The 22,665-nt window shown below is 38.9% G+C and overlaps 1 protein-coding gene across 2 annotated transcripts; it reads left to right on the top strand.

Annotated features, from left to right (window-relative positions):
• The first annotated feature begins 2,320 nt into the window (after positions 1-2,320).
• On the top strand, positions 2,321-12,592 carry LOC148006863 (protein LEG1 homolog). 2 transcript variants are annotated; one of them, XM_087604817.1, is made up of 6 exons: positions 2,321-2,833; positions 2,977-3,063; positions 4,653-4,837; positions 5,296-5,432; positions 10,315-10,553; positions 12,297-12,592. In XM_087604817.1, exons 1-6 carry the CDS (start codon positions 2,575-2,577, stop codon positions 12,404-12,406), a joined length of 1,017 nt encoding a protein of 338 aa, XP_087460943.1. In that variant the 5' UTR covers positions 2,321-2,574; the 3' UTR covers positions 12,407-12,592. The 2 variants fall into 2 exon arrangements, with proteins under 2 accessions (XP_087460943.1, XP_087460947.1); XM_087604821.1 differs by having other exon boundaries at positions 2,321-2,456; positions 12,297-12,482.
• The last annotated feature ends 10,073 nt before the right edge of the window (positions 12,593-22,665 follow it).

Below are 22,665 nucleotides of genomic sequence, written 5' to 3'. Positions count from 1 at the left end.
AGTTCTTTCTCTGATTCCTTCAACGGGGGTCCTATACTCAGTTCAGCAGTTTGCTGCTGTCATTTGCCTCTGTGTTTGCTTTATTCTGGCTGTGTCTCTCAGGAGCAATCTACATCCGGCTCCTGTCGGCCTGCACTTCTTTGCTTCATCCATCTTGTCTAATTGGATGGCTGTATATGTATGGGCCACATGTGGGGCAGGCTCTGAATGGGTGTTTCTTCTGTGTCTGTTTTAATCTTTGCCTCTCTATTCCCTCCCAAGGGTATTCTTGTTCCCCTTTTAAAGAAGGAGTGAAGCATTCACATTTTGATCATCCGTCTTGAGGTTCATTTGTTCTAGGCATCTAGGGTAATTCAAGCATTTGGGCTAATAGCCACTTATCAATGAGTGCATACCATGTGTGTTTTTCTGTGATTGGGTTAGCTCACTCAGGATGATATTTTCCAGTTCCAACCATTTGCCTATGAATTTCATAAAGTCATTGTTTTTGATAGCTGAGTAATATTCCATTGTGTAGATGTACCACATTTTCTGTATCCATTCCTCTGTTGAAGGGCATCTGGGTTCTTTCCAGCTTCTGGCTATTATAAATAAGGCTGCGATGAACATAGTGGAGCACGTGTCTTTTTTATATGTTGGGGCATCTTTTGGGTATATGCCCAAGAGAAGTATAGCTGGATCCTCAGGCAGTTCAATGTCCAATTTTCTGAGGAACCTCCAGACTGATTTCCAGAATGGTTGTACCAGTCTGCAATCCCACCAACAATGGAGGAGTGTTCCTCTTTCTCCGCATCCTCGCCAGCATCTGCTGTCACCTGAGTTTTTGATCTTAGCCATTCTCACTGGTGTGAGGTGAAATCTCAGGGTTGTTTTGATTTGCATTTCCCTTATGACTAAAGATGTTGAACATTTCTTTAGGTGTTTCTCAGCCATTCGGCATTCCTCAGCTGTGAATTCTTTGTTTAGCTCTGAACCCCATTTTTTAATAGGGTTATTTGTCTCCCTGCGGTCTAACTTCTTGAGTTCTTTGTATATTTTGGATATAAGGCCTCTATCTGTTGTAGGATTGGTAAAGATCTTTTCCCAATCTGTTGGTTGTCGTTTTGTCCTAACCACAGTGTCCTTTGCCTTACAGAAGCTTTGCAGTTTTATGCTATCCCATTTGTCGATTCTTGATCTTAGAGCATAAGCCATTGGTGTTTTGTTCAGGAAATTTTTCCAGTGCCCATGTGTTCCAGATGCTTCCCTAGTTTTTCTTCTATTAGTTTGAGTGTGTCTGGTTTGATGTGGAGGTCCTTGATCCACTTGGACTTAAGCTTTGTACAGGGTGATAAGCATGGATCGATCTGCCTTCTTCTACATGTTGACCTCCAGTTGAACCAGCACCATTTGCTGAAAATGCTATCTTTTTTCCATTGGATGGTTTTGGTTCCTTTGTCAAAAATCAAGTGACCATAGGTGTGTGGGTTCATTTCTGGGTCTTCAATTCTATTCCATTGGTCTATCTGTCTGTCTCTGTACCAATACCATGCAGTTTTTATCACTATTGCTCTGTAATACTGCTTGAGTTCAGGGATAGTGATTCCCCCTGAAGTCCTTTTATTGTTGAGGATAGTTTTAGCTATCCTGGGTTTTTTGTTATTCCAGATGAATTTGCAAATTTTTCTGTCTAACTCTTTGAAGAATTGGATTGGTATTTTGATGGGGATTGCATTGAATCTGTAGATTGCTTTTGGTAAGATTCTTATAACACAAACAAACAAATATTTTGTGCAGTTTGGATCAAATTATACAGGGAATGTCCTCTGGGCTCCCACCTTAATTTATGGAAAGCTATATTCAACAGGTATGTACACTTTCATACTCTCTAAGGAAGTCTTTTTGTCATTATTAAGATTTTAAATGTGTTTGAGTGTTGTTGCTCTTACAACCATTTCTCTACAGGGTAAACAACTTCCTATGGTTGAGTGAATGAAATCACTGAGCAGTACCACACAGCATACTTTACATTACATAAACTTTCAGCTACTAGAAGAAGTGTAGTCTATAATCTAAATCTTTGTTTCATGAGCCACACAGGCACAGAGCATGGAGAAGAAATAAGCATTCTAGATTAGCAACCCCCAGCACCATGTTCCAGCCCAACAGTCTTCTTGAAGTAATTCATACAACAAATACTTCTGCCTGGTGACTTTTGATTAATACAGAAAAAGTTAAAGAAAAATCCCTTTACTCTCTTCTATACCTATTATCCTTAGGTTTGATCTTTTCATTGTGTCCTGGATTCCTTAAATGCCTGGATTTTGCTTCATGTTAACAGGAAGAAAATCTACGACAAGACTGGAAAGGAAAGTGGAGAAAACATGACTGAACCACTCACTGCTTATAGTGAAACAACAATGGTGAAGAAATCAATTAGAGAGTAGAGACTATACCAGGAACTGTGTTTCTGGAAGGTTATTTTCTTCTTTATTCTCTTTAGCTGTATTTTACTATGCAATGCATATTTTCTAAAGTTTTTCAGTCAGGTTTATTATCACAGAGACTTTCTATATGTAGTAGCTTTCCCAACTGATGATATCCTTTCCCAATGTGTCTTTATTGGCTGTGTATAGAATCAGGCCATGCACAGAATGGAGCAATACATTGCTGCAGAAGGTTGGTTTGTTTTCTTTACAGTCACTGTTCAAAGCACTCGTCCTATTTGGGAAGGATGACTTGGCTCTCAGAGGCAACATGGAAACTGTAAACTTCTGCTGGTTCAGCTCAGTCAACAGGGATTTTTCAGATGACTCTCTGACTGCTTCCCAACTCCTAAAGCCTCTGGATGCAGGTGGAATGTCATGTCCAGCCTTTACCAGCAGGGACTCAACCTTTCTACATTTGCTTTTCTCTTCTCTGTTTCTTACCAGTCGCTATTATAAGCCCAAACATCATGCTAGACATAGTTTATACTTACTCATTTTTTCTCTGCAGGTAGATTTTCAGACTCTTCCAATATGTCTGTGAGTGCTTATAATTCTCAACCTCCAAAGTTGTTATCATCAGGAAGTGGCTGGTTTGGTAAGTGTTACATTTTCCTACATGTCTTACCTAATCTGAAGACTTGATGAGTGCTTTTATATGGTGTGGAACTGATCAGCTGAGGTAAACAGTGTCATTTTCGATGAATATACACGTTTTTGCAATTTTTCTTTGGTACAAATAAAATGTATAAAACATATATTAAGGTAACTCTCACTGTGGCCTTTGAAGAATTATGGTACAAAGTCCATTATTGCCTCAATTGTTAAAATTGATAAATTTCTTTCTCCTAATATCCTCACAATTTGAATTTTTCATTATTCTACATTCTTTCATCTACATGTCTATTAACTACTGTTTATTCTATTTGTACTTATACTCCATAGCCTAGTTTGAGCATTTCAGAGACATGCTTCAATTCAATCCTGACCACATCAGCACTTCCGTACCTCAGCTAGAGAAACATTGAAAGAAATTAAATAACTTCCTTCCTGCTTCTTCTGTTTTGAAAACCTTTTTATTATACACTGATTCCTAAAGTCTTCTGTAAAACCCTTATTTTGCCAAACCTTTCTTCTCTCAAAAAGAGTAGACAAAATGATTGCTTGAGAGCTCGCATTGCCACCAGCTTGGTTATTTGGGGGTTACAGAAAAACATCATTTTAGCAGAGTCTTATAGATCTCAATGGCTATCAGGACCCTTCACATAAATTCCACTGCAGAAGTAATTTGAAAAGTGAACTGTATAAATGAACATTTCAAAATAATGATCATGATTTATAATCAACAAAAGTAAACTAATTCTATTACAGTTACTGAAATCTCTTTCAGAATATCCTCAAAAACAATTAAATATCTGTGGGTAAGCCTGAGTTAGAAAGTGAATAACCTCTACATAGAAAATGTTAAGTCTCTGAAGAAAGAGATTGAGGTAGAAATAAGAAAATGGGAAGCTGTCCCATTCTCATAGATTGGTAGAATTGTTACTGTGGAAATGATCGCTCTGCTAAATGTAATTTACAGACTCAGTGCAACCCCAACCAAATTTGCATGAAACTGTTATGACAAAACAGTTTTGACCCAAATAAGCAATGCTAGAATTACAATACCAGATTCTAAGCTATGTTCTAGAATTGTCATTATAATACTGATGAAAGAGGGATGGATAGATTGTTCAGCAATTCTGTTCCTAACACCAGTATGACACCTTCTATTAGCAATACTAGGCCATTTGGTGCCCCTTCAGGTCTCCACAGGCACCAGGCTTCCACACACTGCACTTACATGTATAAACAAAGCACTCACACATACAAAACTGTATATGCTATTATTATGCTATTTAGAAAATTCTGTACATATAAATATGTATACATGTAGCACTATAATAGCACAAAAACAGACACGTATTTCAATATAACAAAATGAAAAAACAAACATGATTTGGGTGCTATTTATCTCTATGAAATTTGGTTAAGCTCTCCTAGTTGTGATTCTCAGGGCCAACAATTTCAGTACAATAGCTTGTGGTGCATGTGACTAAATCATTTAAGTAGCGCCTAAATTATTTTGTTAACCACATTTTGACTAAGTCATGTGTAATTCTAGACACTTTTCTTCTGTTGTTGCAGACATCAACTTCTTTGTGCTCGCTATGAATGCCTTTGCTTCAGTTGACACAGGTGTTTTGGAGAATTTAGGACATCAGATAGCTCTTGTATCTCCAGGCAAAAAGATTCCTGACTTCTGTTACTCTCTTGAAGAATGCAATTTCACATACCCACAAGCATTGGAGGCAGCCAAAACTCTGTATAAGGTAAAGCAACGTAATCATTGCTTTTTATCTGACTCACATATCTGAAGACAGAAATGCTTCCATTGCGGTCATAATTGCAAAATTTACTGAACTTGATGTTTATGTAGGATATAAACTAGAATTATAGAATGATATTTTTTCTCCTGGAATTCAAGTTGGTATCCTGAAATATTGATAATTAGCAGTCAATTAGTATGACTGAATTTGTAAATATTTTTAAATTGATATGATAATTTCAAATTTATGCCAGTAAGTTCACATAAGATGCATGTAAAGCAAGTGACAAAAGTAAATGACACCTTAAAGCGTTAAATGTCTCTTGATAACAATACATTTCTATGCAATTAAATAGACCAGTATTTCAAAGTAGTAGGTTTTAGCAGTCGATTAGCAGTTACTAAGTTTATTTAAGTAGGATATGCGTTCTCTTCTCATATTGCCCATTGTTTATTCTGCAGTACCTGCAGTCCAGGAAGCCAGTATCCACACTAGTTGATACTCCTGTGTACGGCACAGATGAAGCCACAGCAACCCTTCTAATGTGGAAGGCCCATCGGGCAGCTGTCAATGTTGGATTGTGGAAGTTCAGTGACAGGTAAGACAACGATTCTCTGATGTAGCCATCTGTTCATTACTTCCCGGCCCTTTAAGCAATAATGTATACAATTATTGTCTCAGCGTTTGGTTGTCCTGTTTTCTAGAATGTCTCAGGAAGCTGCTTTTTCATTTCTGTCTGCTATTCAGTTGAGTTACTTGGTATACCAGAAAAGAATAAAATAAAAGGTTTGTTGGATTTCTTCAGATCTTTCAGAAACAGGTCAATACCATTCTGTGATAATACCAATTAAAATAAGGTAGTTTGTTAGGCATAAGCAATGTTTTATGAATACAGAAATACTTTTCTGTTCTTGATTTCTGATCACACACACACACACACACACACACACACACACACACACACACTTTCCATTACTATCCATAGAATGCTGGAGTTGGGTTCTATATAATTACAAACTTCTATATTGTTGGGTATTGTGACACAGAGCTGTTTCTAGCACTCACAAGGTCATGTCAGGATAGGCTAAAGGCTAGCAGGTGACTTTCCTAAGATGATCCACTTACTTTGCATGGAGTATTATGCATGAGCTGTGGGAGGCAAGGCCTTGAGTGAAATCACCTCAGGATTGATTCTAGAAGCTTATATGCCTTTCCTCCCATTTTAAAATTAATATAAAAATTCCTGTGCATTAGCCCAGCTTATTAGGCAGATTTTCTTTAGATCAACAATGATATACTCTTTTCTAGCAATGCTATGTAGACAAGTTGATGGTTTCTTAATTCCTGATAGTGATTCCATATAATTCCTAGGAATATAATAGTAATTATTGAACACTTTAAGATCCTTCAAGTCTTCATGTATAACAAGCTATTTGCAGAAGGATAGAAAGCAGGCATCAAACAAATTTATGATCTAAGAAAACATTCCTTTTTTATCTGGTCGTAGAACTATTATCTCATAACTAAAGATCATAAAGTGGAATAAATGATTTATTCAAGGAAAGAAAATAAAATATTTATTGGGTTTATCTATACAAAACGTCAATACTAATGAGACACTAGGCAAGTGATTTGCCTCTTGATACACTGTGCTAACTTAGATAAAAGAATTGTTCATTTAAACTCCCATTGAACCTGGGGAGCTAATGACAGATAATGAATGTTTAATTAGATAACTAATCTAAATGAAAACATTTGCAAACATCTCAGTTGTTGCCTCGTATTTGATTTATTATTTGAATTTATTTTTGACCTTTGTGTGAACTTTTGAAAAGAGATCACTAGAATACCATTTGATCATGTATCCTAAAAAGAAAAGAAAAGAAAAGAAACAAGAACTAGAAACAGTGACAATAAAGAAGAGAAAGAAAAGGGGGAGGGAGAGGGGGAGGAGGGGAAGGAGAAGGGGGGAAGAGAAGGGGGAGAAGAAGAAGAGGAAGAAGAGGAGGAGGAGGAGGGGAAGGAGGAGGGGGAGGAGGAGGAGGAGGAGGAGGAGGAGGAGAACAGAGCATGAGGAGCTGAAGAGAAAGCAGAGAGAATAGGCAGGTTCTTCTTACCATGAGGTTGGGTTTTGCTTAACAGCAGCGCTTCTTCTTACTGACAAGAAAAGGGCTCTTTCCTTATCGACTTGGTTTTCTTTTTTCTTTAATTTATTTCTTATGGTTGGAGCTTATTTTTCACCCAGAAGGATGGCAATTGGGTTTTTGTTCCATCCACCATACATACACACACACACACACACACACACACACACACACACACACACACACACATATATATATATATCAGGTGTAAGTATGTATATGCACACAAGTCTATAAGTTGATGAGGAGAGAGATGGGCGTAGTCAAATTATATGTATGTATGGGAGTGTATGTATGAATGTGTGTGTTTATGCGTATCTGCTTGTGTAAGTTTTGTATTTTCCGAACATGACTCTCTTTTTCTGGTCCAACAAACGTTAATTGCTCCAAGCCTCCGCATTACCTGGTCAGTGAGAGGTGAGGCTTCTGGGAAATGGAGAAATGAACCTTAGTAATAAATCTTCTACTGAATTCCCGACTCCTAAACAGCATATATTAATTGTCAGAGAATTATATAGTAAGTTTACAAAGTAAACAGTAGTCAAGTTTTAGTACTTAAGCACATAAAATTATAAAGTAAGTATATAAAGTAAGTCGGAGTTGAGTTTCCCAGTGCCTAATCAAGCACAGAGAATTATAAAGTAAATAATAAAGAGACAGTTAAGTTTTCCCACAGCTTAATGAAGCACAGAACAATGACAAACAGTTAATAGAAAGCACAGAGCAGTAAGAAAGGGTTAAAAGACAAGAGATCATCAGTCTTTTGAACTGCATCCGAAGCTGTGTCCTACTTCAGCACCGGTTCCTCTAGGACTGGGCAGGCTCCCAGCAAGTTCAACCCATACAATGTAAAAACACTCTCAAAACAATAGGAAAAAGTAAAACAATTGATATTCAAATAATTTATGAAAATTAAGTATTTTCTTAAATGCATCCTCTTCTGCATGCTTTATATTTTTTTGAGATTAATTATAATACCTAGCTCAGTGATGCTATAGAAATTATTGTTCTGTGATGCTTAAGAAATGTGGAGGAGAAATGTCTATGCATGTACAACAGAACGGCAGTATTTCATGATTTTATTTTCATTGTTGCCTGGTTGAACCTGTGCATCCATAAACCACGACCATGGGTACAGATGCCATGTGTGAAGTCACCGAGATGTGAAGGTGGGAAGATTTTAACCCACATTTCACTTAGCTGTACCACTCTTCAGCCAAAATACAGCCTGGCTTCAAGAACGAAATTTGTGATACAGATTTCTCTTCAATTCTGGTCTCTGGTTCACTCTTTAGTGATGCCTTTCTAGTGAAAAGGTTTAATGGTGATGACTTTTTATACATAATTTTTTGCTAATTTTGTTCCAATACAAAATTAATTCCATATAAAGATTATGGAAATTGTAAATCTCTTGGTATTATACGGATGTATGTCATTTGTGCTCATAATAATGTCTGATATCTGGTAGTCTTTTTTTCAATTATTTTAATTTTACTTATTTATTTTTACACTCCAGATTTAATTTCCCTCCAGGTCCACCCTCCAACTGTTCCACATCTCTTACCTCCTACTCCCCACCATACCCCCCATCTTCATTGCTTGATGTGCTATCTTTCTGCAGGAGGTCGGCTCCACAAGTTCCCTCTCCCCACTGTGGGACATTTCATCTAGGGTCCTGCCTGTTGAGTCCTGAGAGTCTCTCACTTCCCAGGTCTCTGGTACATTCTGGAAGGTCCTCTCAACCTCCTTCCTCCAGAGGTCACCTGTTTCCATTCTTTCTGCTGGCCCTCAGGACTTCAGTCCTTTTCCCCAACCCAGTACCAGATCATGTTCTCCTCTCCCCTCACTCCCATCCCCTTTCCCTCCCCGTCTCATCCTTCCTCCCTTTCTGTGGTTGCTTTCTTCTTCCTTTTCCCTCCCAACTGGAACTGAGGGGTCCCCATGGGCCCTTCAGCATGCTGACCCTTTCGAGTTCTGTGGGTATTCTGTACTTTTTTTTTTTGGTTAATAACCACTTATTAGTGACAACACACCATGCATGTTCTATTGGGTCTGAGTTTCCTCACTCAGGATGATATTTTCTAGTTCCATCCATTTGCCTGCAAAACTGAGGATGTCCTTGTTCTTAATCTGGTAATTTTATGTATCTGAGTTGGTTGTACATTGCTCTGAGATATTTTTATTAATCTTTAATATATTGATTTTCTTACAAAGCTATAAATTTGTTAATATATAACAAAAAATATTGAGCATTGAATAAATGTTAGACATGTAGTTGAATATCAGAAGAGTTATCTTTAAATAATCAGTTTAAAATAAGTATTTTTATATGTTAAATATATTAGTTATAATATTCACAAAGCAATTTTCTGCTACAATTCATTACTTTTTATTCGACAATCCTTTTTAAAATTTTATTCTTTCATATCTTGATATGTAATGCTCTAATAGTTATTTAGGGTTTCTTAAAATACTCTTAAAGTTTATTACTGGTAGCATTGAAATAGAATACCTATATCTTCTTGATATTCATCTAATTACTTTTAATTGTTTTGAACATTGCAGATCATGTTCTGGACAATAGAGACATATTCGTAGGGCAACTTCTTGTGGGTACTATTATCTTAGTCTTAGGGAGATTTATTCTTTTTCTTGACAATCATATTAGCAGCTGACTTTTGCATACTTAACAGCAACTTTGGATTATGATTAACAAAAGATGGGCTTATATATGACTCATTGGAATGAAAACTTCTCTGTGAAACTAATTATCTCTAATTAATATGCCTTAATTTAAAATGAAGATAGGTTTAAGCCTTTATGAAGGATATTGATATTTGTTCACATTTGTTCACTCGTAAAACTGACGTCTTTGTCAGTCCCAAATGAAATTTAGGAAGGTACATTGCGATATGTCATATTTAGTTTGCCATTAAGTACATGTTTTGTTCCCTTTTCAGATGAACCCTCATCTATGAATGTCTGCTTGTTACACTGGGGCACATTATTATATTTATAGCTAACCTTTTTCTGTAAAAAACACTGATATTAGAAAACTGACTATACAGAAATTACAGAAGAAATTCAACAATGGAGCATCGGGGATAAATTGAGGAGCTGGGGAGATGGCTCAGTGGTTAAGAACATGCGCTGCTTTTGCAGAATCAGAGTTCATTTCCCAGCATCCACAGCTCACAATTGCTTGATGAGTAAACTATTCATGAAATTACTTAACAGCTCTAAGGAATAGAACACGGGAGGAAAGTAAACATTTGGTCTTTAGTTTTTATTTAGAATGGATTTTTTTTAACACACCCTGTTGAAATTGTTCTTTAGGTCCTGGTATTCTTCCGACTCTGAGAGAAAATTCGCCCTGGACTTCCTAACCACCATGGAGTTTTGTGAGGCCACAATATACCCCTCACATTTTAATAGTTCAAAAGAATTCCTTGTAGGTTTCCCACACAGGCAACTGAAAGACAGAGAGAATCCAGTTGTGGAAAAGGACTTCAGCCTACGGGAAAAAGCATTTTATGCTTTAGTACAACTCTTTTCTAAGCTAAATAAAATCACAGGTATGATGTTGAGAAACAAGTGGAACCAAATGTGTCAAAGTCACATGAGATCTGAATGCTTCATAGTTCACTCAATAGGGCTTACTGTCTTTCTACTCTGTCTTTGATAAATAGAATATAACTATAAAATTTGAAGAAGCTTAGCATCTCATTAATTAAGCAATAAAATACCCATCTAAATCATTGTGGTATATTTTCATCAATGTAATGATATAAATATAGTTACATATTCAAACATTTGTGGAAAGATTTGGAAGCCCAAGTGTGTGAGGGTGGGAAGAAAACTACGGAGTCATAAGTGTGTGTTGTGCAAGTCTGGTAGTCTGAGCTCTACCTCAAGATCACACGGTAGGAAGAGACAAATGAGCTCCCCAGCTTGTCCTTTAACCTCCATGTATGTGACACAGCACATTCACATTGACAACTAAGTAAAATGTAAAAAACAAATCGCAAAGGCAGATGGCAAGTAGATGGCATCTACACCACGCCAAATAAATCCCAGAATGATTATTTTGATTATTCAAGTTTTTCCTCAATCTACCTTAGTTCTTAAATGTTTGTATAATGACTGATTTATTGTTGAGGTTAATATAATTTAATAACCTCCTCTTTCTTTTGATTCTCTTTCTCACATTCATGACCTCGTTGTTCATCAATATTGTTACATATATATACATATATATGAAAATACATATATTATTCTAAATACATGAGTACAATCTGTCAGTCTGAATAATGTACTTGTATGTATGGTATCAGGGCTGTCCACTTGGTATTGGTTAACCAATCGGTGTGCTCTTCCCTACAGAAGACTCAGTTTCTCAGCATTACCTATTCCTTGTCTGTGTGACATAAGTAATGCTATCAGCACTTTGTGAAATTAAATAACTGTCCAAATTAAAGACATCCTATCAAATCTGATGTAGGTTCAGGAACTCTATAACATCCAGCTCCTCTGGATGTTCTGTATCTACTACATAAAATCCTTTTCCTTAAATATACTAAATTACTGTGACTAGAAAGATGACTCAGTATCTAGGAACAAATCTCTACTAGTACGAGGGCAATGGCTCACAAACACTTTCGACTCTAGTTCTTAGCGATCAGAGGTGCTTTTATGGCGTCTGCAGGATCCCGTATACATATGATACACATATATCCATTCAAGCTCATAAATCCTTGTAAATAATAAAATATTAAACTATTAATAATTCCATTACTCTCACACACTCAAACATTTAAATGTATTTAATATTAGAGAAAACTGCTGATTCATTGTTTCTACTTATCTTTGCATAGACTGACTCTGAGGCTCAAGGACATTAAGTTGCCAGAACTCCATTCTGATATCAGTCAGATAGAAGCAAGTGCTTCTCTCACACAGTATTCAAACCTTAAGTCAATGTCTTACATAGGAGTAGAAAGAATCTCACTATGTTTCTGAAAAGCTTTTCAAAATAAAATAACCGTGTTTAGAAATATTTGTAATTTTCTGTATTATACCTAAAGTATTGCTTAATAAATTTATAATGGTTATGAGTCTTGGTTAAGGGACTTTTCATTGGACTGTCAGATTACCAACACAATGGATTTTCTCAAATACTTTGCCAAATCTAAGTCAAGTAGGAGTAAATTGCAAGTATGTTGCAAATTCAATAATTGTAAAAATAATATATTTTGATATTCTGATAGCGATTATAATGTCTAAACTATCTACAAATATATGTATTTTAATTTTTGCAGGTGGCCTGTTTTTATTCATTTGGAAGAAGACTATGATTTATTCAGAGAAAAGTCGTGTTTTAGGACGTTTCATTATTAATAGACTACTCTTAGAACCTATTTGTAACTAGTCTGAAATGATTTTATTACAAGAGGTAAATTTTAAACACATACTAAAAAGCAATTAAATATTATAGTCACTATTCTATAATTTTCCTGTTTCTTTTTATTTCTTTCTGTGCTTTTATATTTCAATTTATTGGTTAGTAATAATTTCAGCCAAGCACCTCTATACTCAATTAAAAATTAATTAATTGTATTGAATGCCCGAATCACAAATGAATCTTATATTATTTATTTGTGTGTACATTTCCATAATTTTTTAGCCCAAATTTGGTCCATTTTACTATTTCACATTTGGATATAGTCCTGCATAGTTTAATGTCAACCTCAAAAAAGCTAAAGTCATCTGAAGGTTTCCTCAATTAATAAAATGACTTCATAAACTGGGGTAATAGGTAAGCCTGGAGGCTGTTTTCTCAGTTAGTGTTTGACGGAGAAGGCCCCAGCCTATTAAGGGCAGTGCCATCTCTGGGCTGGTGGTTCTGGCTTCTATAAAAAAGGAGGTTGAGCAAGTCACAGGGAGCAAACCAGTGAGCTGCACTCTTTCATGGCCTCTGCTTGAGCTGCCGCCTCCGGGTTACTGCTCTGTTTAAATTCCTATTCTGACTTCCTTCAATGATGAAAACTACTGTGGAAGTGTCATCCAGTTAAACCCTTTCCTCCCCAAGTTATTCTGGTCATGGTATTTTGTGGAAGCAATAGTAACCTGAACTAAGGTGCGATTTTATTTTGTTTTCTTAGTATGGGTGAGGTTTGTTGTATTCAGTTTTGTTTGTTGCAAAAGAACTTAAAGTTGGATGTGTAAGAAGATGATGAAATACATGGGGGAGTGGAAAAATATGATCTAAATATATTTAAATTTAAAAAATAATTGTAATGCAAATGCTTCACTCTTTCCTTAAAGGGGGAACAAGAATACCCTTGGGAGGGAATAGGGAGGCAAAGTTTAGAACAGAGGCAGAAGGAACACCCATTCAGAGCCTGCCCCACAAGTGGCCCATACATATACAGCCACCAAACTAGATAAGATGGATGAAGCAAAGAAGTGCAGGCTGACAGGGACCGGATGTAGATCTCTCCTGAGAGACACAGCCAGAATATGACAAATACATAGGCGAATGCCATCATTAAACCACTCAACTGAGAATGGGACCCCCGTTGAAGGAATCAGAGAAAGGACTGAAAGAGCTGAAGGGGCTTGAGACCCCATATGAACAACAATGCCAACCAACCAGAGGTTCCAGGGACTAAGCCACTACCCAAAGATTATACATGGACTGACCCTGGGCTCCAACCGCATAGGTAGCAATGAATAGCCTAGTAAGAGCACCAGTGGAAGGGGAAGCCCTTGGTCCTGCCAAGACTGAACCCCCAGTGAACGGGATTGTTGGGGGGAGGGTGGTAATTGGGGGAGGCTGGGGAGGAGAACACCCATTCAGAAGTGGAGGGGGAGGGGTTAGGGGTATGTTGGCCTGGAAGCCGGGAAAGGGAATAACAATTGAAACGTAAATAAAAAATACCCAAGTTAATAAAGATGGAGGAAAAAATAATTTTAAATAATAAAAAATACAATAAAAACCATGTCTCTGTTGGAATAGTGGCACAAATATGAAAGTTACCAGCCACATATTTTTTAAGTTGGATTTAAGACACAGCTTAGCATTTGTTTTGATGGCTCAGGAGCTGTTTGCAACACCTGTTGCTCAACACTGGGCAGTGCCTCTGTCTTTATAGCCAGGTGCTCAGAAACCACTGTTTTGCCATTCCAGAGAAAAATGAAATGTGCCCCTCTAGATTTTTGTCTTTGGGGAAAATAATGGTCCTTGGTCCATTATTTTTTGGCCATATTCTAATTTCTACACTTTGGATTAGTAATGTATATTATATATGCTTATACATGGTGGAAGCATTTAATTCCTTTTTAATTTTCAGGGGGCAATCTATAATTAAAAAATTGCCAGGGGTTGGGGATTTAGCTCAGTGGTAGAACGCTTGCCTAGCAAGTGCAAGGCCCTGGGTTTGGTCCTCAACTCAAAAAAAAAAAACAAAAATTGCCAGAGAGACCCAACTGCCTGGTCAGGTGGGCACTCCTGAGGCTGCAGAGCGGAAGAGACCACCAACACTGCTCACCCCTGCCCACATCTCTGGCCCAAGAGGAAACTGTATAAGGCCTCTGGGCTCCCGTGGGGGAGGGCCCAGGAGCGGCAGGACCCCTGCCTGAGACACCACCGGAACCTGAAGGAAATAGACCGGATAAACAGTTCTCTGCACCCAAATCCCGTGGGAGGGAGAGCTAAACCTTCAGAGAGGCAGACAAGCCTGGGAAACCAGAAGAGACTGCTCCCTGCACACACATCTCGGACGCCAGAGGAAAAAGCCAAAGACCATCTGGAACCCTGGTGCACTGAAGCTCCCGGAAGGGGCGGCACAGGTCTTCCTGGTTGCTGCCGCTGCAGAGAGCCCGTGGGCAGCACCCCACGAGCGATCTTGAGCCTCGGGACCACAGGTAAGACCAACTTTTCTGCTGCAAGAAAGCTGCCTGGTGAGCTTGGGACACACGGAAGCAGAATTCCTCTAGGACCGGGCACGTTCTGTGTTTACCAGAAGTCCCACACCCGTGGATCCCGGCCCGCAGCAGCTCTCTGCTCCCAGACCCGGTGAGAGAGAGACCCAACCGCCTGGTCAGGTGGGCACTCCTGAGGCTGCAGAGCAGAAGACACCACCAACACTGCTCACCCCTGCCCACATCCCTGGCCCAAGAGGAAACTGTATAAGGCCTCTGGGCTCCCGTGGGGGAGGGCCCAGGAGCGGCAGGACCCCTGCCTGAGACACCGCGGGAACCTGAAGGAAACAGACCGGATAAACAGGTCTTCCTGGTTGCTGCCGCCGCAGAGAGCCTGTGGGCAGCACCCCACGAGCGAACTTGAGCCTCAGGACCACAGGTAAGACCAAATTTTCTGCTGCAAGAAAGCTGCCTGGTGAACTCAAGACACAGGCCCACAGGAACAGCTGAAGACCTGTAGAGAGGAAAAACTACACACCCGAAAGCAGAACACTCTGTCCCCATAACTGACTGAAAGAGAGGAAAACAGGTCTACAGCACTCCTGACACACAGGCTTATAGGACAGTCTAGCCACTGTCAGAAATAGCAGAACAAAGTAACACTAGAGATAATCTGATGGCGAGAGGCAAGCACAGGAACCCAAGCAACAGAAACCAAGACTACATGGCACCATCGGAGCCCAATTCTCCCATCAAAACAAACATGGAATATCCAAACACACCAGAAAAGCAAGATCTAGTTTCAAAATCATTTTTGATCATGATGCTGGAGGACTTCAAGAAAGACGTGAAGAACTCCCTTAGAGAACAAGTAGAAGCCTACAGAGAGGAATCGCAAAAATGCCTGAAAGAATTCCAGGAAAACATAAATAAACAAGCAGAAGCCCATAGAGAGGAGACACAAAAATCCATGAAAGAATTCCAGGAAAACACAATCAAACAGTTGAAGGAATTGAGGATGGAAATAGAAGCAATCAAGAAAGAACAAAGGGAAACAGCCCTGGATATAGAAAACCAAAAGAAGAGACAAGGAGCTGTAGATACAAGCTTCACCAACAGAATACAAGAGATGGAAGAGAGAATCTCAGGAGCAGAAGATTCCATAGAGATCATTGACTCAACTGTCAAGGATAATGTAAAGCGGAAAAAGCTACTGGTCCAAAACATACAGGAAATCCAGGACTCAATGAGAAGATCAAACCTAAGGATAATAGGTATAGAAGAGAGTGAAGACTCCCAGCTCAAAGGACCAGTAAATATCTTCAACAAAATCATAGAAGAAAACTTCCCTAACCTAAAAAAAGAGATACCCATAGACATACAAGAAGCCTACAGAACTCCAAATAGATTGGACCAGAAAAGAAACACCTCCCGTCACATAATAGTCAAAACACCAAACGCACAAAATAAAGAAAGAATATTAAAAGCAGTAAGGGAAAAAGGTCAAGTAACATATAAAGGCAGACCTATCAGAATCACACCAGACTTCTCGCCAGAAACTATGAAGGCCAGAAGATCCTGGACTGATGTCATACAGACCATAAGAGAACACAAATGCCAGCCCAGGTTACTGTATCCAGCAAAACTCTCAATTAACATTGATGGAGAATCCAAGATATTCCATGACAAAACCAAATTTACACAATATCTTTCTACAAATCCAGCACTACAAAGGATAATAAATGGTAAAGCCCAACATGAGGAGGCAAGCTATACCCTAGAAGAAGCAAGAAACTAATCGTCTTGGCAACAAAACAAAGAGAATGAAAGCACACAAACATAACCTTACGTCCAAATATGAATATAACGGGAAGCAATAATCACTATTCCTTAATATCTCTCAATATCAATGGCCTCAACTCCCCAATAAAAAGACATAGATTAACAAACTGGATACACAACGAGGACCCTGCATTCTGCTGCCTACAGGAAACACACCTCAGAGACAAAGACAGACACTACCTCAGAGTGAAAGGCTGGAAAACAACTTTCCAAGCAAATGGTCAGAAGAAGCAGGCTGGAGTAGCCATTCTAATATCAAATAAAATCAATTTTCAACTAAAAGTCATCAAAAAAGATAAGGAAGGACACTTCATATTCAGCAAAGGAAAAATCCACCAAGATGAACTCTCAATCCTAAATATCTATGCCCCAAATACAAGGGCACCTACATACGTAAAAGAAACCTTACTAAAGCTCAAAACACACATTGCACCTCACACAATAATAGTGGGAGATTTCAACACCCCACTCTCATCAATGGACAGATCATGGAAACAGAAATTAAACAGTGATGTCGACAGACTAAGAGAAGTCATGAGCCAAATGGACTTAACGGATATTTATAGAACATTCTATCCTAAAGCAAAAGGATATACCTTCTTCTCAGCTCCTCATGGCACTTTCTCCAAAATTGACCATATAATTGGTCAAAAAATGGGCCTCAACAGGTACAGAAAGATAGAAATAATCCCATGCGTGCTATCGGACCACCACGGCCTAAAACTGGTCTTCAATAACAATAAGGGAAGAATGCCCACATATACGTGGAAATTGAACAATGCTCTACTCAATGATAACCTGGTCAAGGAAGAAATAAAGAAAGAAATTAAAAACTTTTTAGAATTTAATGAAAATGAAGGTACAACATACCCAAACTTATGGGACACAATGAAAGCTGTGCTAAGAGGAAAACTCATAGTGCTGTGTGCCTGCAGAAAGAAACAGGAAAGAGCATATGTCAGCAGCTTGACAGCACACCTAAAAGCTCTAGAACAAAAAGAAGCAAATACACTGAGGAGGAGTAGAAGGCAGGAAATAATCAAACTCAGAGCTGAAATCAACCAAGTAGAAACAAAAAGGACCATAGAAAGAATCAACAGAACCAAAAGCTGGTTCTTTGAGAAAATCAACAAGATAGATAAACCCTTAGCCAGACTAACTAGAGGACACAGAGAGTGCGTCCAAATTAACAAAATCAGAAATGAAAAGGGAGACATAACTACAGATTCAGAGGAAATTCAAAAAATCATCAGATCTTACTATAAAAACCTATATTCAACAAAACATGAAAATCTTCAGGAAATGGACAATTTCCTAGACAGATAGCAGGTATCGAAGTTAAATCAGGAACAGATAAACCAGTTAAACAACCCCATAACTCCTAAGGAAATAGAAGCAGTCATTAAAGGTCTCCCAACCAAAAAGAGCCCAGGTCCAGACGGGTTTAGTACAGAATTCTATCAAACCTTCATAGAAGACCTCATACCAATATTATCGAAACTATTCCACAAAATTGAAACGGATGGAGCACTACCGAATTCCTTCTACGAAGCCACAATTACTCTTATACCTAAACCACACAAAGACACAACAAAGAAAGAGAACTTCAGACCAATTTCCCTTATGAATATCGACGCAAAAATACTCGATAAAATTCTGGCAAACCGAATTCAAGAGCACATCAAAACAATCATCCACCATGACCAAGTAGGCTTCATCCCAGGCATGCAGGGATGGTTTAATATACGGAAAACCATCAACATGATCCATTATATAAACAAACTGAAAGAACAGAACCACATGATCATTTCATTAGATGCTGAGAAAGCATTTGACAAAATTCAACACCCCTTCATGATAAAAGTCCTGGAAAGAATAGGAATTCAAGGCCCATACCTAAACATAGTAAAAGCCATATACAGCAAACCAGTTGCTAACATTAAACTAAATGGAGAGAAACTTGAAGCAATCCCACTAAAATCCGGGACTAGACAAGGCTGCCCACTCTCTCCCTACTTATTCAATATAGTTCTTGAAGTTCTAGCCAGAGCAATCAGACAACAAAAGGAGGTCAAGGGGATACAGATCGGAAAAGAAGAGGTCAAAATATCACTATTTGCAGATGACATGATAGTATATTTAAGTGATCCCAAAAGTTCCACCAGAGAACTACTAAAGCTGATAAACAACTTCAGCAAAGTGGCTGGCTATAAAATTAACTCAAATAAATCAGTTGCCCTCCTCTATACAAAAGAGAAACAAGCCGAGAAAGAAATTAGGGAAACGACACCCTTCATAATAGACCCAAATAATATAAAGTACCTCGGTGTGACTTTACCAAGCAAGTAAAAGATCTGTACAATAAGAACTTCAAGACACTGAGGAAAGAAATTGAAGAAGACCTCAGAAGATGGAAAGATCTCCCATGCTCATGGATTGGCAGGATTAATATGGTAAAAATGGCCATTTTACCAAAAGCGATCTACAGATTCAATGCAATCCCCATCAAAATACCAATCCAATTCTTCAAAGAGTTAGACAGAGCAATTTGCAAATTCATCTGGAATAACAAAAAACCCAGGATAGCTAAAGCTATCCTCAACAATAAAAGGACTTCAGGGGGAATCACTATCCCTGAACTCAAGCAGTATTACAGAGCAATAGTGATAAAAACTGCATGGTATTGGTACAGAGACAGACAGATAGACCAATGGAATAGAATTGAAGACCCAGAAATGAACGCACACACCTATGGTCACTTGATTTTTGACAAAGGAGCCAAAACCATCCAATGGAAAAAAGATAGCATTTTCAGCAAATGGTGCTGGTTCAACTGGAGGGCAACATGTTGAAGAATGCAGATCGATCCATGCTTATCACCCTGTACAAAGCTTAAGTCCAAGTGGATTAAGAACCTCCATATCAAACCAGATACACTCAAACTAATAGAAGAAAAACTAGGGAAGCATCTGGAACACATGGGCACTGGAAAAAATTTCCTGAACAAAACACCAATGGCTTATGCTCTAAGATCAAGAATCGACAAATGGGATAGCATAAAACTGCAAAGCTTCTGTAAGGCAAAGGACACTGTGGTTAGGACAAAACGGCAACCAACAGATTGGGAAAAGATCTTTACCAATCCTACAACAGATAGAGGCCTTATATCCAAAATATACAAAGAACTCAAGAAGTTAGACCACAGGGAAACAAATAACCCTATTAAAAAATGGGGTTCAGAGCTAAACAAAGAATTCACAGCTGAGGAATGCCGAATGGCTGAGAAACACCTAAAGAAATGTTCAACATCTTTAGTCATAAGGGAAATGCAAATCAAAACAACCCTGAGATTTCACCTCACACCAGTGAGAATGGCTAAGATCAAAAACTCAGGTGACAGCAGATGCTGGCGAGGATGTGGAGAAAGAGGAACACTCCTCCATTGTTGGTGGGATTGCAGACTGGTAAAACCATTCTGGAAATCAGTCTGGAAGTTCCTCAGAAAATTGGACATTGAACTGCCTGAGGATCCAGCTATACCTCTCTTGGGCATATACCCAAAAGATTCCTCAACATACAAAAGAGACACGTGCTCCACTATGTTCATCGCAGCCTTATTTATAATAGCCAGAAGCTGGAAAGAACCCAGATGCCCTTCAACAGAGGAATGGATTCAGAAAATGTGGTACATCTACACAATGGAATATTACTCAGCTATCAAAAACAACGAGTTTATGAAATTCGTAGGCAAATGGTTGGAACTGGAAAATATCATCCTGAGTGAGCTAACCCATTCACAGAAGACATACATGGCATGCACTCATTGATAAGTGGCTATTAGCCCAAATGCTTGAATTACCCTAGATCCCTAGAACAAACGAAACTCAAGACGGACGATCAAAATGTGAATGCTTCACTCCTTCTTTAAATGAGGAAAAAGAATACCCTTGGCAGGGAAGGGAGAGGCAAAGATTAAAACAGAGACTGAAGGAACACCCATTCAGAGCCTGCCCCACATATGACCCATACATATACAGCCACCCAATTAGAGAAGATGGACGAAGCAAAGAAGTGCAGACCGACAGGAGCCGGATGTTAGATCTCTCCTGAGAGACACAGCCAGAATACAGCAAATACAGAGGTGAATGCCAGCAGCAAACCACTGAACTGAGAATAGGCCCCCGTTGAAGGAATCAGAGAAAGAACTGGAAGAGCTTGAAGTGGCTCGAGACCCCAAAAGTACAACAATGTCAAGCAACCAGAGCTTCCAGGGACTAAGCCACTACCTAAAGACTATACATGGGCTGACCCTGGACTCTGACCCCATAGGTAGCAATGAATATCCTAGTAAGAGCACCAGTGGAAGGGGAAGCCCTGGGTCCTGCTAAGACTGAACCCCCAGTGAACTAGACTGTTGGGGGGAGGGCGGCAATGGGGGGGAGGGTTGGAAGGGGAACACCCATAAGGAAAGGGAGGGGGGAGGGGGATGTTTGCCCGGAAACCGGGAAAGGGAATAACACTCGAAATGTATATAAGAAATACTCAAGTTAATAAAAAAAAAATGAAAAAAAATTGCCTTGGGCTAGGCAGACAGCTAAGTGGTTAGGCGCACTGGCTCCTCTTATAGAGGTCCTGAGTTCAATTGCCAGCCACTACATTACATGTTGGCTCACAACCTTCTGCAATAAGATATGATGTCCTCTTCTGGTATGTCTGAAAAGAGTATACTCATATAATGGAGAGAGAGAGAGAGAGAGAGAGAGAGAGAGAGAGAGAGAGAGAGAGAGAGATCTATATATCTATATATATTATAAGTCTAGATTTGGTGGGGATATTTCATGAAGAATCTAGTAGTGCAGTGAACACGAGTGTCCTAGATAATTAGGTTACATTCTAATCTCATTATTTTTCTCAAAGCCCTTCCTTAGCTCTTACTTTAAAGATACATCTTTCTGGATCATCACATATTTTGTTATCTGCTATGTCTGTTGTATACATTTCCTTTTATTCCTTTCACTGTCTTTAAAAAAAAAAAAACAAATCCCAATTGTTAGATTTTACCAAAAAAGACTCAGTGCCAGCTGCTGGAGTGAAAGCCTGCTAGCTCAGAGAGGCACAGACCCACCCAGCAGGCCCTCCTCCTCAGTCAATGTACCAGAGGGGAAGAGCCTTTTCTTCTCCACTGTCCTAAAATTCCTTTCAAACTGAATGTCCCTCATTTTGTTTTCCATGGCTCTTTCTTCCAGACTTCCTCTCACTCTCCATGATCTTTTCCTGCTTTCGCTCCCTATCAATTGGTTCCTTGTTCCACCACTTGAACTATGGCTGACTTCAGTTAACCTTGTTTACCACAAATGGAAAGCTCTGGAATTAAAGGTGTGCCCTAGGGCTGAGCCACACCTCAGCTAGAGACAGCTTTGTCCAGTATATAATCTCAGAGCTCACAGTGTAATCAAAGGTGCTGTCACACAACTCTCTTCTTAATTGATGTTCATTTTTCCCTGTCAGACATTTACATGCTTGGCTAATTCCTCTTGAAGGTCCTTTCATCTAGCTCCCTGGTGACCTAGCCCTTTACTCCCAAACCTGTTGGGTGAATTCTCTTGTTTTCAGATATCTGAAATATGTTTCCATGTTGTCTTTTTTCTCCTGTCTCCCTCTTATCCTTCGTTCACAACATTATAATTGCACGTTTGTTATGAATCTATTTTTACACACCCTTCCTTCTGTGATTCTTCTTGACCTATTTACGCACTACTGAAAAGAAAATTATATGAATTCTAGGTTTAGAAATATAAAAATTAAAAGGGTTAGCCCCAAAAGCCACAAACTCAGGGCCAAGCCCTGCCGCCAGGAATAACAGGCCATAAAGATAAAGAAAAGGAATGCAAGATCCAGCTCAGGCTATCGAGGACTGAGCCA

This window comes from Rattus norvegicus, chromosome 1, assembly GCF_021556685.1.
Source record: "Rattus norvegicus strain SHRSP/BbbUtx chromosome 1, alternate assembly SHRSP_T2T, whole genome shotgun sequence".
Lineage (NCBI taxonomy): Eukaryota > Metazoa > Chordata > Mammalia > Rodentia > Muridae > Rattus > Rattus norvegicus.
The sequence above is the reverse complement of the archived record's forward strand: the minus strand, read 5'-3'. Positions and strand labels throughout refer to the sequence as shown.